This window comes from Azolla caroliniana, unplaced genomic scaffold (assembly GCF_043228905.1).
Source record: "Azolla caroliniana isolate FFs.n. ecotype wild unplaced genomic scaffold, voAzoCaro1.0.p SCAF_7, whole genome shotgun sequence".
NCBI classification, from domain to species: Eukaryota; Viridiplantae; Streptophyta; class Polypodiopsida; order Salviniales; family Salviniaceae; genus Azolla; species Azolla caroliniana.
The window spans coordinates 13,737,501-13,753,897 of record NW_028230442.1 but is presented as its reverse complement, the minus strand read 5'-3'; the positions used below and the strand labels follow the sequence as shown (position 1 = coordinate 13,753,897).

At 37.6% G+C, this 16,397-nt stretch overlaps 3 protein-coding genes across 5 annotated transcripts; 2 read left to right on the top strand and 1 right to left on the bottom strand.

Annotated features, from left to right (window-relative positions):
- The first annotated feature begins 1,751 nt into the window (after positions 1-1,751).
- On the top strand, positions 1,752-7,445 carry PRMT10 (protein arginine methyltransferase 10). The gene is made up of 7 exons (XM_087322575.1): positions 1,752-2,006; positions 4,435-4,627; positions 4,711-4,816; positions 5,406-5,595; positions 6,485-6,670; positions 6,751-6,834; positions 7,007-7,445. Exons 1-7 carry the CDS (start codon positions 1,812-1,814, stop codon positions 7,184-7,186), a joined length of 1,134 nt encoding a protein of 377 aa, XP_087178701.1. The 5' UTR covers positions 1,752-1,811; the 3' UTR covers positions 7,187-7,445.
- Positions 7,446-8,846: 1,401 nt separating this feature from the next.
- Positions 8,847-11,064, top strand: LOC147862010 (HVA22-like protein i). 3 transcript variants are annotated; one of them, XM_087322033.1, is made up of 6 exons: positions 8,853-8,952; positions 9,091-9,189; positions 9,783-9,839; positions 10,064-10,127; positions 10,391-10,603; positions 10,840-11,064. In XM_087322033.1, the coding sequence occupies exons 1-6, from the start codon at positions 8,921-8,923 to the stop codon at positions 10,900-10,902; spliced, it is 528 nt and encodes a 175-aa protein (XP_087178159.1). In that variant the 5' UTR covers positions 8,853-8,920; the 3' UTR covers positions 10,903-11,064. The 3 variants fall into 3 exon arrangements, with proteins under 3 accessions (XP_087178162.1, XP_087178159.1, XP_087178160.1); XM_087322034.1 differs by having other exon boundaries at positions 10,713-11,064; XM_087322036.1 differs by lacking the exon at positions 10,064-10,127 and having other exon boundaries at positions 8,847-8,952.
- Positions 11,065-12,133: 1,069 nt separating this feature from the next.
- On the bottom strand, positions 12,134-14,783 carry LOC147862009 (uncharacterized). The gene has a single exon (XM_087322490.1). It carries the CDS (start codon positions 14,732-14,734, stop codon positions 12,608-12,610), a length of 2,127 nt encoding a protein of 708 aa, XP_087178616.1. The 5' UTR covers positions 14,735-14,783; the 3' UTR covers positions 12,134-12,607.
- Positions 14,784-16,397: the final 1,614 nt, after the last annotated feature.

Below are 16,397 nucleotides of genomic sequence, written 5' to 3'. Positions count from 1 at the left end.
TCTTGTTAGAGAATGTCAAGTGTGATTCTTCTAGTTTTTGGAGCACCTTCTCATTGACACAAAACTTCTAAACTTTTTTTGTATTTAGAGTTCCAATACTCATCCTCCATGTTGTTCTTAATGTCATCTAGAAATAGTATGATGATATCCAATATGTGGTCCAAACACCTTGTTTATTGCATTTGTCATGTGGCCACCTAGTTAATAACGCCTCGTGGTAGAATACACATTCTCGCTATTCGAACCAAAATCCTCATCATAATGATGTTCTTGCTATCCACAAACGATTGAATTTGATCATCATTGGGTGAATATCACATATCAAGTATACATTGGTCTTCTTGTGAACACCTAGGACAAAATCATCAATACATGGCCAACCATCAGATATCACATATAGATTGATCTTCTTCTTGTGAATGCCTATCAAAAAGTCATGAATATATGGTCAAACATCAATCAAGTATAGATTGATCTTCTTGTGAAAGCCCATTAGCAAAGTCATCAATACAGGGTCCTTTCCATGCATTTTGGACCATTACGTTGTCACAAGTTGAAAGTCTTGGATAAAATGGAGATTTCCATTTTTCTTTGGCACCATGAGTCATTGATTTGAAAAAGGAGGGCTCAAAGGTTCCCAAATCCCCATTCATTCTTTTTCTTTCAACAAGTTGACTAGTTTGGCTATATGGGCTCTTGACGCCATTATCAAGTTGCACTTTTATGGATTGGCTCTATGAAGCATGAATTGGTACACCCGAAACCTCAAATCCCCTTCAAGTAAACGGAATCCATGTCAATGGATGATTGAAAATGTAATGGGGCTTAAGTGCATGGCCATTCTTTAACATATTACAACTAGTGATTTTAAAGTTTTATTTGATTGATGGATGTTGAAGGGTGAAGAATATGCTTGTACTTTGTGTATGTGATCTTGGTGTGAATAAGAGGGCAACCACCCTACCATATGAGAACAACGGAATGAGTGGTGCATTGAATATGGTAGATGGGTTAGTGGTTGAAGTGAACCTTAGAATGTAATCTAGGATTCTTACTCAGTTCATCTTGTGGATTCGTATTAAGTGCATGAGCTCACTTGGGAGCACCCATGAGCTAGACCTCTTTGTTATATCCATGGTGTTATCGTGCTTTGGCACAATAGTATAAATCTTAGTTTTCTCCATTTTTGTTAATATATGTGCGTGTGCATCCTCTCGGGTTCCATACAATATATAACGTGGTATGAGAGCTATGAAGTGTCGACACTAGTTGTGAAGGAGGGAGGAGTATTGTGGAGAGGCGACGATGATGGAGCCAACCAAGTTTGTGAGTGCTTTTGGTTTGAGGCACAAATGAAATGGTTCTCCTTGGCCCCCCCTTCCTTTGGGAAAGATTTTTGACATTGCCCACAATACCCCCCCGTCTGCTCTCCCCCCTTATGAAAGGCTTTGAAAATCGCCCACCATATACCCCTTTTTATGAAAGGTTTTGGAAGTTGCCCGACCATAACCCTTTTTATGAAAGGCTTTGAAAATTGCCGACCATACCCTTTTTATGAAAGGCTTTGAAAATTGCCAACTATACATACCCCTTCTATGAAAGGTTTTGGAAATTGCGCCGCATACCCCTCGAGCTTTTGAGTTTGAGTTTGCATATGAGAGGGAAAGAAAACCCTAATACGCCACTCATTGTCGTTTCTGTTGACACCACCAGTAAACCCTAGCTACAGCCTACATTACTCAGACTCATCGAAGCAAACAGAAGAAGGTCGATCGAAGGAAGAAAAGAAAAGAAAAGAAACAGGAGAAGTCATGAACGGACGCGATGGCGGAGCTCCTCCCCCCGGTCTCCTTCCTCCACCACCTGTGGACAAAGCAGCAGATTTCGCTAACTATTTCTGTACCTATGCTTTCCTGTACCATCAGAAGGAGATGCTCTCTGATCGAGTTCGTATGGATGCTTACTATAACTCCATTTTCAAGAATCCCAAGCACTTCAAAGACAAGGCAAGGAAGTGATAAAAATAGATTTTTAATTTTTTCACTCTCGCAACGCTAATTTCTGCAGCTGTTTCTCCCTTCATTTGTTGGATTCATCGCAAAAACCTAATGTGTTGTTGGGCAAGAAAGAAGTGCCGGACTTTTTGTTTGCTTGTTTGTTTTTCGAATATTTGCTTTCATTTAAATTTTCGCATGATTTTTTTCTATTCTCATCCCATAGATGAACGAGATGAATAACCTGTACTTTTTTCCATTCAGTTCTTTGCATGTCCTTCTTTTCTTTGCCTTTGTTTTTTCTCTCCTCAGTTTGTTCTGGAGCAAAGAAAAAATGCAGCTGAGAAGGAGAGGGAGAGGTGAATCGCAAGTAAAATGTGATATTCCCGTCTGCTAAACATTAAAATAACCAATGAGAGAGATTATTAATTTATACGGAAACCAATACAATCTATGGGATGGGGTTGAGTTCTTTGGAGTGAATTGAATTTGGGTAATCTCAATTTTACACTTCAATGCATTACAATATAAACGACCAAATCAACAGTCTGATAGAGAGAGATCCTTCGATAACATACCACTCGTCTCAGAGTCATTGTTTGGTAATTTTTGCCCTTGTTTGCATGATGTGGAACTGAGCCCTGTGCTCTCCCCCATGCAGGTTACACACGCCAGATACTATTAATTATGGGGAATTGATTTGGTTACAGCATAAGTAGCCTGCATTTATTTTATAACGACCAGTGTATGTTTATGGATTTCTGTATTGGCACACTGGAGATTAGCTCCCATGTGATGAGTTTGTTCATCATCACAGGAACACCATTTCTCACAAGGACATTATATTTTGTACCCAGTTTGACATCATTATTTGGAGATAGAATGTATCCCAGAGTGGTTTCCAGTACATGGTCTTAATATTGACATGAATGAATTAGGCCATGTTTGTTGCATACATTTTGCATGTTTTTCTTTCAGTGTTACACATATATTGAAGCCTGTAGATCAAAGAGACCTGAGAAAGCCAAAATGAAATCGAAGATAATGTTAATGTTCTGAAAGGCCTAAATCACATATCTTGCGAGAGGGAGAAATTGAATGAAATGTGACATGAACATCTAGACAGACCAAAATAACCTATAAGAACAGAGAAAGAGACATGAAACGTGACAAATGATGTTTGCAATAGGTCAAATGACCTATGAGATTAAAAAACGGAAGGAAGTAAAATGTAGTGTATACATTGCAAAAAGGTAAATGAACTATGAGACAACCAGATACAGAAATACTAGCTTATACCAGCTATGAGTGTGTACTATGGAATTATATCATGTACAGGGTGCTTATGCAGAATCAGAGGTGAAGAGTAATTTACCATGTCTGTATGAGCATCTAAGGCATTTTAGCAAGTTGTGACATGTAATGATGACTTTGTTGAAAGGCTTTCACAAGAAGATCATTACGTTGCCCCTTCCCTGCATATTATGGAATTGACAAGTATATTGCTTACCTTGTCCGAATGAACATTGAACACATTTTAGCAAGTTTGCACCTTTCAGAAGTTTTCTATGCGTGACTCCAAATATTGCTTAACTATATCTTTACAATCGATTGCAGTGACATGTATACTCAAGTATGGATAGTGCACTGGTGTTATATTGATTAGAAAGAAAAAATAGAAAGATTTATTATCATCTTTCATTGTCAGAGGTAAAATATGGTTTACTGGACCAAAGCCAAACAATTTTGCAATGTGTATGGAGTCAATGTGAACAATTTCATGTTTGAAATGCTTATTTCAATCCTGGAAGGGGCTAAAGTGATATGGCTATGTATATAATTTATCAGACAATTCAGTTGTCATTATATGATATATATATCATATAATGGAAGGAGCTAAAGTGATATGGCTATGTATATAAATATATCAGACACTTCAGTTGTCTATACCTATATCTATATACATGTCAGACAAAAGCAAATGAAAATAAAATTTAATAATATAATATTTCGAAATCTGGAAAAAAAAGGAAAATTATATGAGTTGTATTATGCAAGTTGTAACATAAACATATGAAGTTTATATATTAGAAATATTTCAACAGGCCATATCCAGTTTACGAGGGGTGTTTCACATGCCTCTGAAACATTCAAGTCATTTCAGGTGATTCAATTTTCAGCCTGCCTGAAACATTTTTTATGGTGATGCTGAGTATGTGAAGTTTGGTTGTGGCTTTTGATATTTGAATTATTTCCTGATGAATATTGCAACATATAACATGTTTCAGCCTGCCTGATTTTTGTTTTGGTGATGAAAAGTGTGTGGAGCTAGTAAGTCACTTTTGATGTGTATTCTGCCCTAGTGAACGTCCCAATTGAGAGAGAGGAGAGAGATGAAAGGGAGCAAGAGAGTAATATGTACTACCTTTTATTCGGAAAGATTGTTTTGGATGTGGGAACAGGAAGTGGTATTCTAGCTATTTGGGCAGCACAGGCAGGTGCCAAGAAGGTTTATGCTGTAGAAGCTACAAAAATGGCCGAACATGCTCGACGCCTAGTAGCTGGAAATGGAGTAGAGAACATTGTTGAAGTGATTGAGGGATCTATTGAGGACATTGATATACCAGAGAAAGGTATAGAAGTTAGGTTTAATTTTCTTGAAATCATAAATTCCCCCTTTGATTTTTCTAATATTGTATTTCATGATTCTTTGCAGTTGATGTCATCATATCGGAATGGATGGGCTACTTTCTCATACGTGAATCTATGTTTGATTCTGTGATTTATGCTCGTGATAGGTGGTTGAAACCAACCGGGATGATGTGAGTAACCTCACTTTCCTCTGAAAGAGTTTTTATTTAACTTCCAATAACAAAAAATTGTGTGGAGGATTCCGGATTCCGGATTCCTTACTAAGAGCTACAAATGATTTGATAAGAAAGAGCTTCTTGGCGGGCAATCCATTATTATGCTCCTCCTGGAAGTTAGGTCTTTGGACACACAAGGAGGCAGATAGATGGAAGGTTAATTGAATAGAATTTTCGTGCATACAAGCTACGTTTTAGAGCACAGCTGATTTTTTTATTGAAGTTATATAGTTTATTTTAGCGTTCTATATGTGCTAAAGCTGTCTCTTTCTATCCATGTCAACCTATCAAGGTCTGAGTCATTCTAATAGAAAATTACATATTTAGTGAGCTATTCAGAAACAGTTGTGGGTTATGAATACAGCTTATATTAAAATATAGCTACTCTTTCTTCATTTATCTCTGATTGGTATTGTTTGCAATACAGTCATCTGATCAGCTTGTAGAGGAAGCAGATAACATAACAAATTTTCATGCCTAGAATTTTAACATTGTGAATCTAAGAAGGGTATTTTTGTGGTTTGATACAAGTTTATGTTGCCAGGTATCCTAGCCATGCAAGAATGTGGATAGCTCCTATGAGATCAGGCCTTGGAAAACAAAAAATGCAAGATTATGAAAATACAATGGATGATTGGGATAATTTTACTGAAGATACTCAGGAATATTATGGCGTAAATATGAAAATTCTTACGGATCCATTTCGTGAAGAACAGGAGAAATATTATCTCAAGGTAAAGTTTTTTCTCAGGAATAGAGTAAAGTTTCCGTACTGATACATATACTATTCTGATTTATACTGTGTAAGCACTAAAAGCATGAAATATGTTTTGAGTTTCTGCTGAGTTGGAGAGTAAGATCATATAGAAATATATTCTGAAGTACTTGTGATTATGATGGTAAACCAATGTATAATAAAGCATAATGCGTGTCTTACCTTAACTGAGCAAGATCAAGAAATTGCTGTAGTGGGCTGAGGTGGTTGGCAAGATTTGCGAATAGAATTGATACTGGTGGGAAAAATTGTACAAAGAATATTCTCACTGGGATACCCTTAAAAAACCAAAGCATGGCTAGACGTTTTAGTATGATTTTATTTGAGATCAATTGCAGTACTAGCAAAACTTAAGTGAGATGTGTAAATAGAACTGATGCTGTCATGAAAAATAATGAAGTATTGGAAACGAGTACAAAGAATATATTAGTGAAATAAATTCATTTCCTTTTAAAGATAAGAAAGAATGGTTAGAGGCTGTAATATAATGCTATTTGGATTTTCAGACATAATGAAAATGTTTTCTTTTTGTTCTAAATAAATATATACGATTGTCTCACAGCGCAGTCAATATGTTTTCTGCAACATGCGTCAAACCAAATTAATGGTTTCATTGCACACTGCATGATTCCTAATTAATGGTATCATAACCCATGTTTCTTTTATGAAGTATATTATTACTGCATACAGCAACTGTGGCCATATATTTGGGGATCTGTGCCATTAGTGTATAGCTGTCTGTAGATGAAACTGCTTGTTAAATGCTTCATAGTATTTTATGAAGTTTGGGTCTTTTGATTGTGGTAATTTTCAAATATCTTATGGTCATCGTTTTCTAATTATTGCAGACTGCTCTATGGAATAACCTCCATCCGAACCAAATTATTGGAACACCAGTGGTTGTGAAGGAGCTAGATTGTCTCACTGCTACACTTGCTGATGTTTCTGGTGTCTATGCCCCTTTCCGGTCAGTTTTAAGGGAGAGTGATTCAAACATATGTGGCTTTGCTGGCTGGTTCGATGTCCATTTTCGAGTAGGTTTTATACTCTTGTGTCTTTCTTTGCTCCATTTGTTTCAATAGTTGTATTGAGTTCTTTACTTGAGAATTATCAGGGGAATGCAAATGATCCGGCATCCCAGGAGGTGGAATTGACAACAGCCCCGAGTGTGCATGATTCGACACATTGGGGTCAGCAGGTATAATGATTTTGATGAGCACTACTCCATAAATGGAACAACTAAACCTATTCGTCAAAATGAAGAACATGAATCATGATATTGATGAACACTATGCTATGAATGAAATAATTAACCTGGTTTGAAGTGAATGACCATATATCAGGTTCTAAAATTGGAAATCGTTTTCCAGGTCTTTCTAATACATCCACCTGTGCCTTATGAACTGGGGGATGTTATTGAAGGTGAAATTGATATCACGCGTGCAAAGGAGAACCATAGGCTCATGGATCTCAGGTTCAGACACAGATTAATAAGTTCTAAGACTGGAGCTGCATCACCAATTACCTGTTCAGACTTCTATCTTGAATGAGTGGTTGCAGTAAAATTATGCTATTTCAGATTGCTGTGTATTTGGCAAGTGATAATGAATGAGTGAATGGCTGCCTTTCTTGCACCAAGGATGCTTTTTGGAAGGTAGTCTTGACTGAAGCGAATCTACGCTTCAAGAAATTTTGGGGATTGCTTGCTGGCATGAGTGTATCATAGTAACTTGACATGCACATTATTTACAGTATTAACGTGTTTCCTGAAAGAGGGCAAACGAAAGTTGAAGAAGTCATTTTTTGTTGTTTGATTTAAACAATTCATTAGTTTTGTGGAATGGAAGGAGGGAGGAGTATATGTAGCTGCCTAATTTTCATTCAGCTTGAAACAATAGACTCTTTTGCCAAGGGCAAGCAAAGTTAAAAAAGCCATTTAGTTTCAATTCTGCGTTTTGACCAATTCATTAGTTTTGTGAGATGCACTAAAGGGGTATGTATATATAGTTTTGCCCATTCTCTGGAAGTGTGTTTTACTAAGTTTTACATGCAGAGCAATGCAAATGGCTTGGTAATTTGCATTGAATGAGTTATTGATGTTTCTTGCATATTGAACTGTTTTATATATTGGTCTCTTTTTTGTGGATCGAATTGGGTATTTGCACATTGTGGGTGGTATTGCTGTTGTTTGCCATTAGCTCTTATTTTAGTTGTGTTGAATGGCAAAACTTTGTTGGGGTTTTTTTGTATTAGTCGATAATGTTTATTTCTCTTCTCTTATAGTGTTAGATTTGAGGGCAGTCATAGATTTTTGCCATGTAATCATGGTCATGTATTTATTCGGTAGATGTGCATTTTACACTTATCCATAGCATGCAAGTGTTATAGCTATTTGTAGGGTGGCCTTGTAGCTAAGGCACTTTGAATTACATTAGATTTCTACTTGTTTTAATTTTTAAATAATAATCACAATCCATGGCTTATTTATAATCAATTGAGGGGTGTCATAAGAAGTAGAATTCTAAATTACATATACGCTTGTTTTATCCATTTAACTGCCCCTTTGCTACATCAGTAAGAAGTAGAATTCTAAATTACACATACTGTTGTTTCATCCATTTAACCACCCTTCTGCAACGTCAATTGAGATTCTAATCTTAAACGTTTGAAGGTAATTGCCGAAAAACCATAAACAAATTGGGAGATTATGGAAGGAAAATGATGACAAGAATATGAGGGAGCTTTCGAAACTTACCCGTGAAACTTTGATGAGAAGTGATGACGTGTAATGTTAGTGACATGTTTAACTTGATTAATTGGTGCTCTTATAATGGCACCGGCATTATTGTGTTCAACTACCAGGCTTGTTGGGAGGGTTTTCTTGAAGCCAAATAAGAAAAATGAAACAAATACTAAATGGCTCCGACATCTAACGGCCGGGCTGACAACCTCTCAAGGGCTCTATGTCGGGGCATGGAAAATGGGGCGCAAAATACAAATGCATGAAAAATTATGGAGAGGCGAGAGACCCTTGACAAAATAAATGAAATGGTCACGTTGGTAAAGGTAGGGTCAAAAAATACCCATTTTATATATATGTATATTTATGATTAAAGTTCGGCATTTAAGGGTGTGTGTCTGTTGGTGTTGGCTTTTGTGTCTTTTCATAGTCCCTTGCTTTTCCGTCTCTCCCCCCTTTTTGCTTTCTCTCCCGAGTCTCTCCCCTTCCTCTCCAGAAGCAAAAGCAGAAGCAAAAGCAAAAAAGCAGATTGCCTCATATTACAATGATGGGTTCTCTTCTAACCAGAGCCCTGATGTGAGTTATAAAAAATACTCATCTTACACCCACACTCACGTTCCATACGAATGGAATGCAGCGATTGTGACCCAACAACAAACAACAGCAATTTGGATCATGTTTTTGTGTTATTAATGTGGGGTTGTGAATGTGCAGAATGGCTCTGGGCTATGCTTATCCCGCCTATAAATGCTACAAATCCGTGGAGATCCCAAAACCCGACACCAAACAACTCGAATTCTGGTGCCAATATTGGTCTCTCCCTCTCCCTCTCCCTCTCCCTCTCACTCTTTTCTATTTTATTCGCTTCTTCATTGCCATCTATTATTATGCCTTTATAACTCTCTCTCTCTCAAATTTGCATTACTATTTAGATTTTCTTTAGTAAATATGATTTCAAGATTTTATCAATAAGGTACCTGCTTTTTTTCTTGTATTAGTAGGAATACAGCAGTAGCCTACCCATCTCTAGTGGGTAAAAGCCAAAATTTTGGGCGTGAACCCTCTCTCTCATTCAGTATATGCAGGCATAATTTTAGTTAGTTGTAGTGCTTGAACCCTCTCGCGACCATTCACGGATATGGATTGTAACCATGGACCTTCTAGTTTTTTCGTCGGCAGCCTTCTTCACACACCCTTAGGAATTACTACTTGGACATTTCTCTTGTAGTTCCAATGTTCGCCTAGACTACTACAACTGTAAAATTCATGAGAATCACTAATATAATAAGCTCCATACACACTTTGCACAAATGTTTCACTTTGGGTCTCATGGGTCATATTTGACCTCCAATCTCTATTGATTTTGGATTCTAATTTCTTTACTCCTTTCCACATGCTTTTTGCAGGATCGTCATTGCCATTGTAACCATTCTAGAGAGGCTTGGGGATATCTTTATTTCATGGTACCACATTACTAAATTCTAATTATATATGTTCTTGATGCATACATACATACATACATACATACTGCATACCAATTATATGCTCTTGATACATACATACATACATACATACATCCATACACGCATGTCTATGCACATACATTATATTTCCTTTTGTATTAAGCATTTTCGAAAAGACAAGTCGGATGTTTTCAATTCACTACTAATTCAGTCCACTAAGCCAGGTTGCCTTTTTACAATGAGGCAAAACTAGCTTTCATCATTTATTTGTGGGCTCCAAAGACATTGGTATGTTGATCTACTTATCCACCAAATGAAAAATTTCTCTTTTCATACAATTCGAAGCCTTTGAAAATTTCCAACTATGGTCGAATGATTAGCACATTGCGATTCCTGACCAAAGTACATTACGAACATAATGTAGAGGCAAGGTGTAAACATGATGGAAAAGTGGGATGGATCTCGTCCCTTGTACATGGGAGATTATGTCCAAAACTTGTCTTATACTGGTTTCTCGACCTAATTAATCTGTTGGTGTTTTAATTCCTTAGGGAACTACGTATGTTTATTCATCCTTTCTGAGGCCTATGGTAGCCACACATGAAGTTGAAATTGATCGCAACTTGAACGAGCTCTCAATGAGGGCCGGAGATGTCGCATATGAATATTGGGCAAAAGGTTCGGAATTTGTCCAAACTCGGGTCATGGAATTGATACAAAATACTATGGCTCAAGCATCTCGGGCACCCCGACAAGAAGGCATAGTAAGTAAACTCTTTGTGTATAGCTATAGTATGAGCATCAAGCATTTGTAGAGATCAGAATTTACATGATTGTTGCATATTGAAGTATATAATTAGCATTTGGATCTAGGACAATCATTGAACAATTAATGGATATCATTGCCATGGCACAACAATACATTTCTTGAATCTTGGTGCTTATTGTAAAACTAACTTCCAAAACTATACATTATGTGCCATCATGGTCAATTCATCAGGAACAAAACGGTGATAGTCCGTTGAGAGAGAGACGATGGTCATGGTCCAAGCGTGCAGATTGACAAGAGTAAAGGTTCATGACATATTTAATGCAACCTCCTAGTATTACATAAAACTACTATGTCCACTCTACATGGGTTGAATCCTAAACCGGAGAACCTGAAGTAATTTAGTTCTAAGATTATTCATAAAGATAATCAACTTATCACTAATACTCTTTAGGATTTCTTGGAATTTTTAGCAACTTATCATAATGGTATGGAATAATTTGCGTCTGATTAATGATATCTTTGATTGAGTTGAGATCCAAATGCAAAACATCATCCCTAGCTTCAAGTTATCCATGTGTTGGGTGGGGTTTAAGAGTGTTACTACTCAATGAAGACAAAAAATAGAATATTTTAATCATGCAGACACAGTAAAGACATGAAATTATTTGATGTTGATGTATTGTGTGTTGCGTAATAGAACTACAAAATATAAGCAAATGCTTCAAAGATTGGGAAATCAAATAGAAGTAATGGAAAGTAGTTAATAGATTTATGATGTTTATATTCAATGTGAGAAACTCATTGTAAGATGTGATCATCATTGTTGGGTCTAATAGCTCATTTGATCTATATTTGGATTCACATATTATAATAGCTTCCAACATCCTCCCTTAATGTAAACTTCTCCTTAGTCAGCATATGATCATTGGTAAATTCTACCTTAGCATAATACATCCTAATTCTAGGTCCGGAGCACCATGTTTTTTAAAAGAAACTTAGCAATTTGGGATGTACATTGCCATTGATGTAACAAGTGAATAAACATCATAGAAAATCTTTTACTTTAGAAACTGTTATGACATTGAATCCTTTAAATGAATTTGTTGTAAACAACTGACATATTACACTCTTGGTTCGGATGATAAAGACTCTAAACTGATCTACTTTGTTTTTCACGCTGGAGCTCCACTTTGAGGTATCAATACCCATCCTCTTCATGATTGTGCAGGAGCTCGTCTTTGATGTGCCAATGCCGATCCTCTCTATTAATGTTTTGATAAGCAAGGGCATTTTATTTTGGAGTTTGGGAGTGTGTATCACATAATATCCATTAAGTTTGGAAAGCCGACATATGCCCCCTGACCCTGGCACCGCCAAAACCAGCAATAGTTGGTCTTGAATTGCATTGTCATTTAAAACTTCCTTGCCAAATACGAACATATGCAATGAACCTGGGTACTGATATAACTTTAAAAGCGGAAACATTGCCAGAGGTGGATGGAGATTAAATGAAAGAGAACTCTTTACATAGAAAAACATGAAAACCATGCGATAAAGTGCAGGAACAAGATGTGGTTTTCGGATTCTGAAATTGTTCCACAACTGCCAACAATAGTTTCACTGAATCAGCACTACTGGTGCTGATTAACTTGGGTTCACTCGTTACAATGACTTTACATCCAAAGATTGCTGAGAAAATGGACCATTTATTGAAGTAACAGGAGGTGGTTTTCGGATTCCCAAATTGTTAAAGCACTGGGAAAAATTACCATTGTCGCTAACTTTTTTGGGTTCAAATATAACGTCTTCTCTTGGAGGATCTACATCTTGTGATAAGTGATGATTATTCTTTTTTTTTGTTTTGCTTTTTGAGGGCAATGATGGTAGTTTCCAGAGAGGTTGGCACATGATTTTTCCTGTGTATTTTTGAACATAGCTACATCTGATAATGAGAAGGAATGCTCATTTTTTGTTTCCATGACGATGGTGGTGGTGGTCATTGTGAGGGTTTGGCACGACCATTCTTCATGCCTCGGTGGGCTAGGCGAGATTTACAAGTGGTGATGGCTTTGAATAGGTGAGGGTCTTTGGAGAGATGTTGCAAGTGATAGAAAAGCACTAATGCCTCATGGTAGCGCCGGAGACCCATTAGGGCTCGGCCTTTGCGAAAGAGCGCTTTGGCCATTGCTACATTGGTATGTTGTTGACCTGATCGATTGAACTTTTGAAGGAGATGAATCGCAGCCATTGCTGCATCGGCATCCGCAAAGGCTTTCTTGTCATCACCGAGCCGTAGCCATACCTCGGCACGATTCGAAAAACATAGCACCTCCTCCATTTTCAATCTCTCATTGTCAGTATCAAGCACATCACTTCCATTCGATAACAATATATGGGTTGTTACTGCCGCTGCCGCTTTCAATGCCCTTGTGTACATTTCCCCAGCTTTTATAAATTCTCCTCTTGTGAAAAGTTCATTCCCTTTTGTTCGTAAAATGCTTGCATCGGCATCAGTTTCCTCCTCTTTTTGTACTAAGATCCTCTCCTCCGATGCTGTCGTATACTGCATTACATCTTTATCTCTGCTTCGCACACCATTTAGGACAATCGGATCATACACTCTGGAATCTCCATCTCCATTTCCAATCACATCTTCCATCTCTACACCGTGATGTTCAACAGATCTATTTCCAGAGCCAATTCTATCATTTTCATTTTCATTTTCATCTTCATCTTTCTCTTCAATTCCAATACTAGGCTTCATGACATCTTCGGACTCATTCAATCCATCAGCCAATCCGACATGATCACTGCCACTTTTGTTAGAAGTCAGCTCATCGACCTTTTCGATTTTATCCACATTGTTGACGACTACATTATTTTCATCCTCCTTGCACTTAGATCCATCATTGGTGTCCTCAGCCTCAGGACAAGCATTGGCTTCATACTTTGGAGCATTGTCGACCACATTCGCCTCATCAATATGGCCTAATTTTTCTTGGATATCGGTTTCCTGTGTCTCCTGCTCATCTACACCCACCTCCTTTAATGTTCTGCATCCAACATTCTTGACCACACCTAGTGGACCATGTTCAACTTTTGATTTCCCCTCAGAAACTTCAATATCCACATCCTTCATGTCACATTTTCTTATGTCATCAGACACATCAAGTGAACCATGACCGAAATATTTGTCTTCCAATGTCTCCTCGTGATCTTCAATATCCGCATTCTTTGTGCCACATATTCCAATGTTATCCATCACAGCTAGTGAATCATGAACTAATTCTTCTACTTCCAGTGTCTTCTCCTGATTTTCTGCAATATCTACATTCTTTATATCACATACTCCTATGTTATTGATCACATCCAGTGAACCAAAATCTTTTGATGTCTCTTCATGATCTACAACATCCAAAATCACATTATTGATGACATTTAGTGTGCCATGAGCATTAAATTCTTCTTCGTCAGTTTTAGACCCCATGTTTATATCATCATCAGAACGTGATTGATCGGGCACCCATAAGAACACCACATCGGTGCTATTCTCCACTGACAAGACCACCTCTCCATAAGGCAAGCGAGTCAGATAAGGCTCCTTAATGGCAACCTTTGAACCCGTAGGGAACATAACTTGAGCTTGAGCAGAGTCCACATTACAAATATCATTTTTCATCATTGTATTGCAAACGATGTAGATAGGTGTGGCGTTACCTTCTTCATCTTCCAACACATTCACAGCGATCGGGGTCTGACCTGCCCCTGAGGGGCCAACCTTGGTGCAAAGCGTGTTCACGCATAGGGTACCTCGGACAACTCGTTGTCGATGAACCTTGCCAACCTTAAGTTGTTTCAATGTAGATGGCTTTAAGGATGAGATTGAATGTATGGATGTGGGGCTTGAAATCTCAACTTTAATCTTGTGCATGGAGTGTTCATGTGAGCCCATCTCTAGTATGTAAGCATCATGAAGCGCTTCCATGTGGGCTGCCACTAAGACGTCTTTTTGGAAAGATTCAGATGCTCTTATCTTCTCTTCCACGCTTGGAATGTGGCGGCCGATCATCATCGCCATGCACTCTGCCCCTGCCTCATTGTGATTTGTACTTGACAATGTCATGTTGTTAACAGTTTGTAATCAAAGACTAAAAATTTAATGAGGATGCAGACTATCCAAAATTGAAGAATCTAAACAATTGTGGACAAAAATGTGGGAAAAGCTGGGAGAAGTGGGGGAAAAACTTGGGAGAAACAGGGAAAATCAATGCAAAAAATGAAAGACAGAAAAATTGGAGAGAGGTTTAGGAGCAATAAGATAGTCCCACAAAAACAGGTATGGTATGTATCAGAAAAAAAATTGAGACGCTAAAGAAAATGGTTTGTATGAGGAAAAGAAATGAAAGCAAAGTTTTGTATAAGGGAAGGGAAAAGAGATGCAAAAGCTTTTGTGTTGAAGAAAAACGAGCAGAGATACATGAATGTAGTATGAACAAAGGTATATAGATCTGAGAGACCTGGTGGCTACATTAATACATTTAAGGTAAAAATAAAAAGGGCTTCTTAAGATAAAGTCAAAAAGCAAAGTGTGCGTGCACAGAGTTATATAAAAATGTATGAGCATTACATATGCAGATGCATCGCATGCTTATCCATTCATTCATAAAGCTGAAAGAATTTGCAACAAAAAAAAAAAAAACAGGGATAAAAATCAATAAAAAAAAAAAAAACACAAGTGTAAAGTTGATACTTGCTTTTTGCTCATTGATGAAGAAGGGTTGGAATAGGTCCACGATGCACCCCACCATTATTATTAACCCCTGCCTCAGTGCCTGGGAGGGATCTCTCTTTTCTTTCTTTGAAGAAACAAACATAATGAATGAGGTGGCGGGGCAGTACCAACAAAACATGGCCTTCGACTTCATACTACGATATGACACACCTCCAAGATGGCCTTTTTTTTTTTTTTTTGTCTTCTTTCACCCATCTCTTGTCGTGTCCGAAAGGAAGCATAATGTGAGCAAGCCATTGATCTTGTATCCAAAATTTTGCATGCTCTCTCGAGCCCGCACATGCCTTGCAATGGAAAGAGTGTTTGTTTTTTGTCTGCAACCTTTTTTTCCTCTGCATTTGATTACATACTATTAGCAAGTGACAACAACAAAAACATGTCTAAATGAAATTCACCACCTACCCGCAATGGCAAGAGTAGCATATGTATATGTATATAGATCTCTCTCTCTCTCTCTCTCTCTCTCTCTCTCTCTCTCTCTCTCTTATTATTATTATTATTATTATTTTTGGGGGGGTTCCATCTTGTCACAACATCGGACCTCTGAAGGTGCTCTAAGACTACCTCACATAATCATAAAGGTATCTCTTTAAAGTGTGAGGATCGCGGAACCAAATTTACTTTACTTTTCTTTCAGCCTATTCACCCTTGTTTGTGGTACTCCATGGACCTTATTCACACTTGTTTGTGGTACTCCATAGAGCCTATTCACTCTTGTTTGTGGTACTCCATAGATCCTATTCACTCTTGTCTGCATGTCCATGGAGTCCATCAAACAAGGACCCATTTCTCTCTCATTCTTCTTTGGGTGGCACGATAGACCCACCCCAATGTCTAACTAAGGTAGCTAGCTACATACCACTTTATGCTTTGGAAGAGTAAAGTTTTGGCACCTTGATTGAAAATCTAGCAAAAAGCGAACATTAGTATCCCTATTAATGATACTGAAAATTGTGTGCTAACAAGAAGTAATTAGTCCTTTGAAAAAGAGAAA

Coding starts and splice junctions, on each gene's coding strand:
- LOC147862010 (XM_087322033.1), top strand. CDS start 8,921: ATGATGGGTTCTCTTCTAACCAGAGCCCTGAT. Junction 10,128..10,390: donor TGTGGGCTCCAAAGACATTG/GTATGTTGATCT, acceptor TTAATTCCTTAG/GGAACTACGTATGTTTATTC. Junction 10,604..10,839: donor CACCCCGACAAGAAGGCATA/GTAAGTAAACTC, acceptor TCAATTCATCAG/GAACAAAACGGTGATAGTCC.
- LOC147862009 (XM_087322490.1), bottom strand. CDS start 14,734: ATGACATTGTCAAGTACAAATCACAATGAGGCAGGGGCAGAGTGCATG.
- PRMT10 (XM_087322575.1), top strand. CDS start 1,812: ATGAACGGACGCGATGGCGGAGCTCCTCCCCCCGGTCTCCTTCCTCCA. Junction 4,628..4,710: donor CATTGATATACCAGAGAAAG/GTATAGAAGTTA, acceptor GATTCTTTGCAG/TTGATGTCATCATATCGGAA. Junction 6,835..7,006: donor CGACACATTGGGGTCAGCAG/GTATAATGATTT, acceptor ATCGTTTTCCAG/GTCTTTCTAATACATCCACC.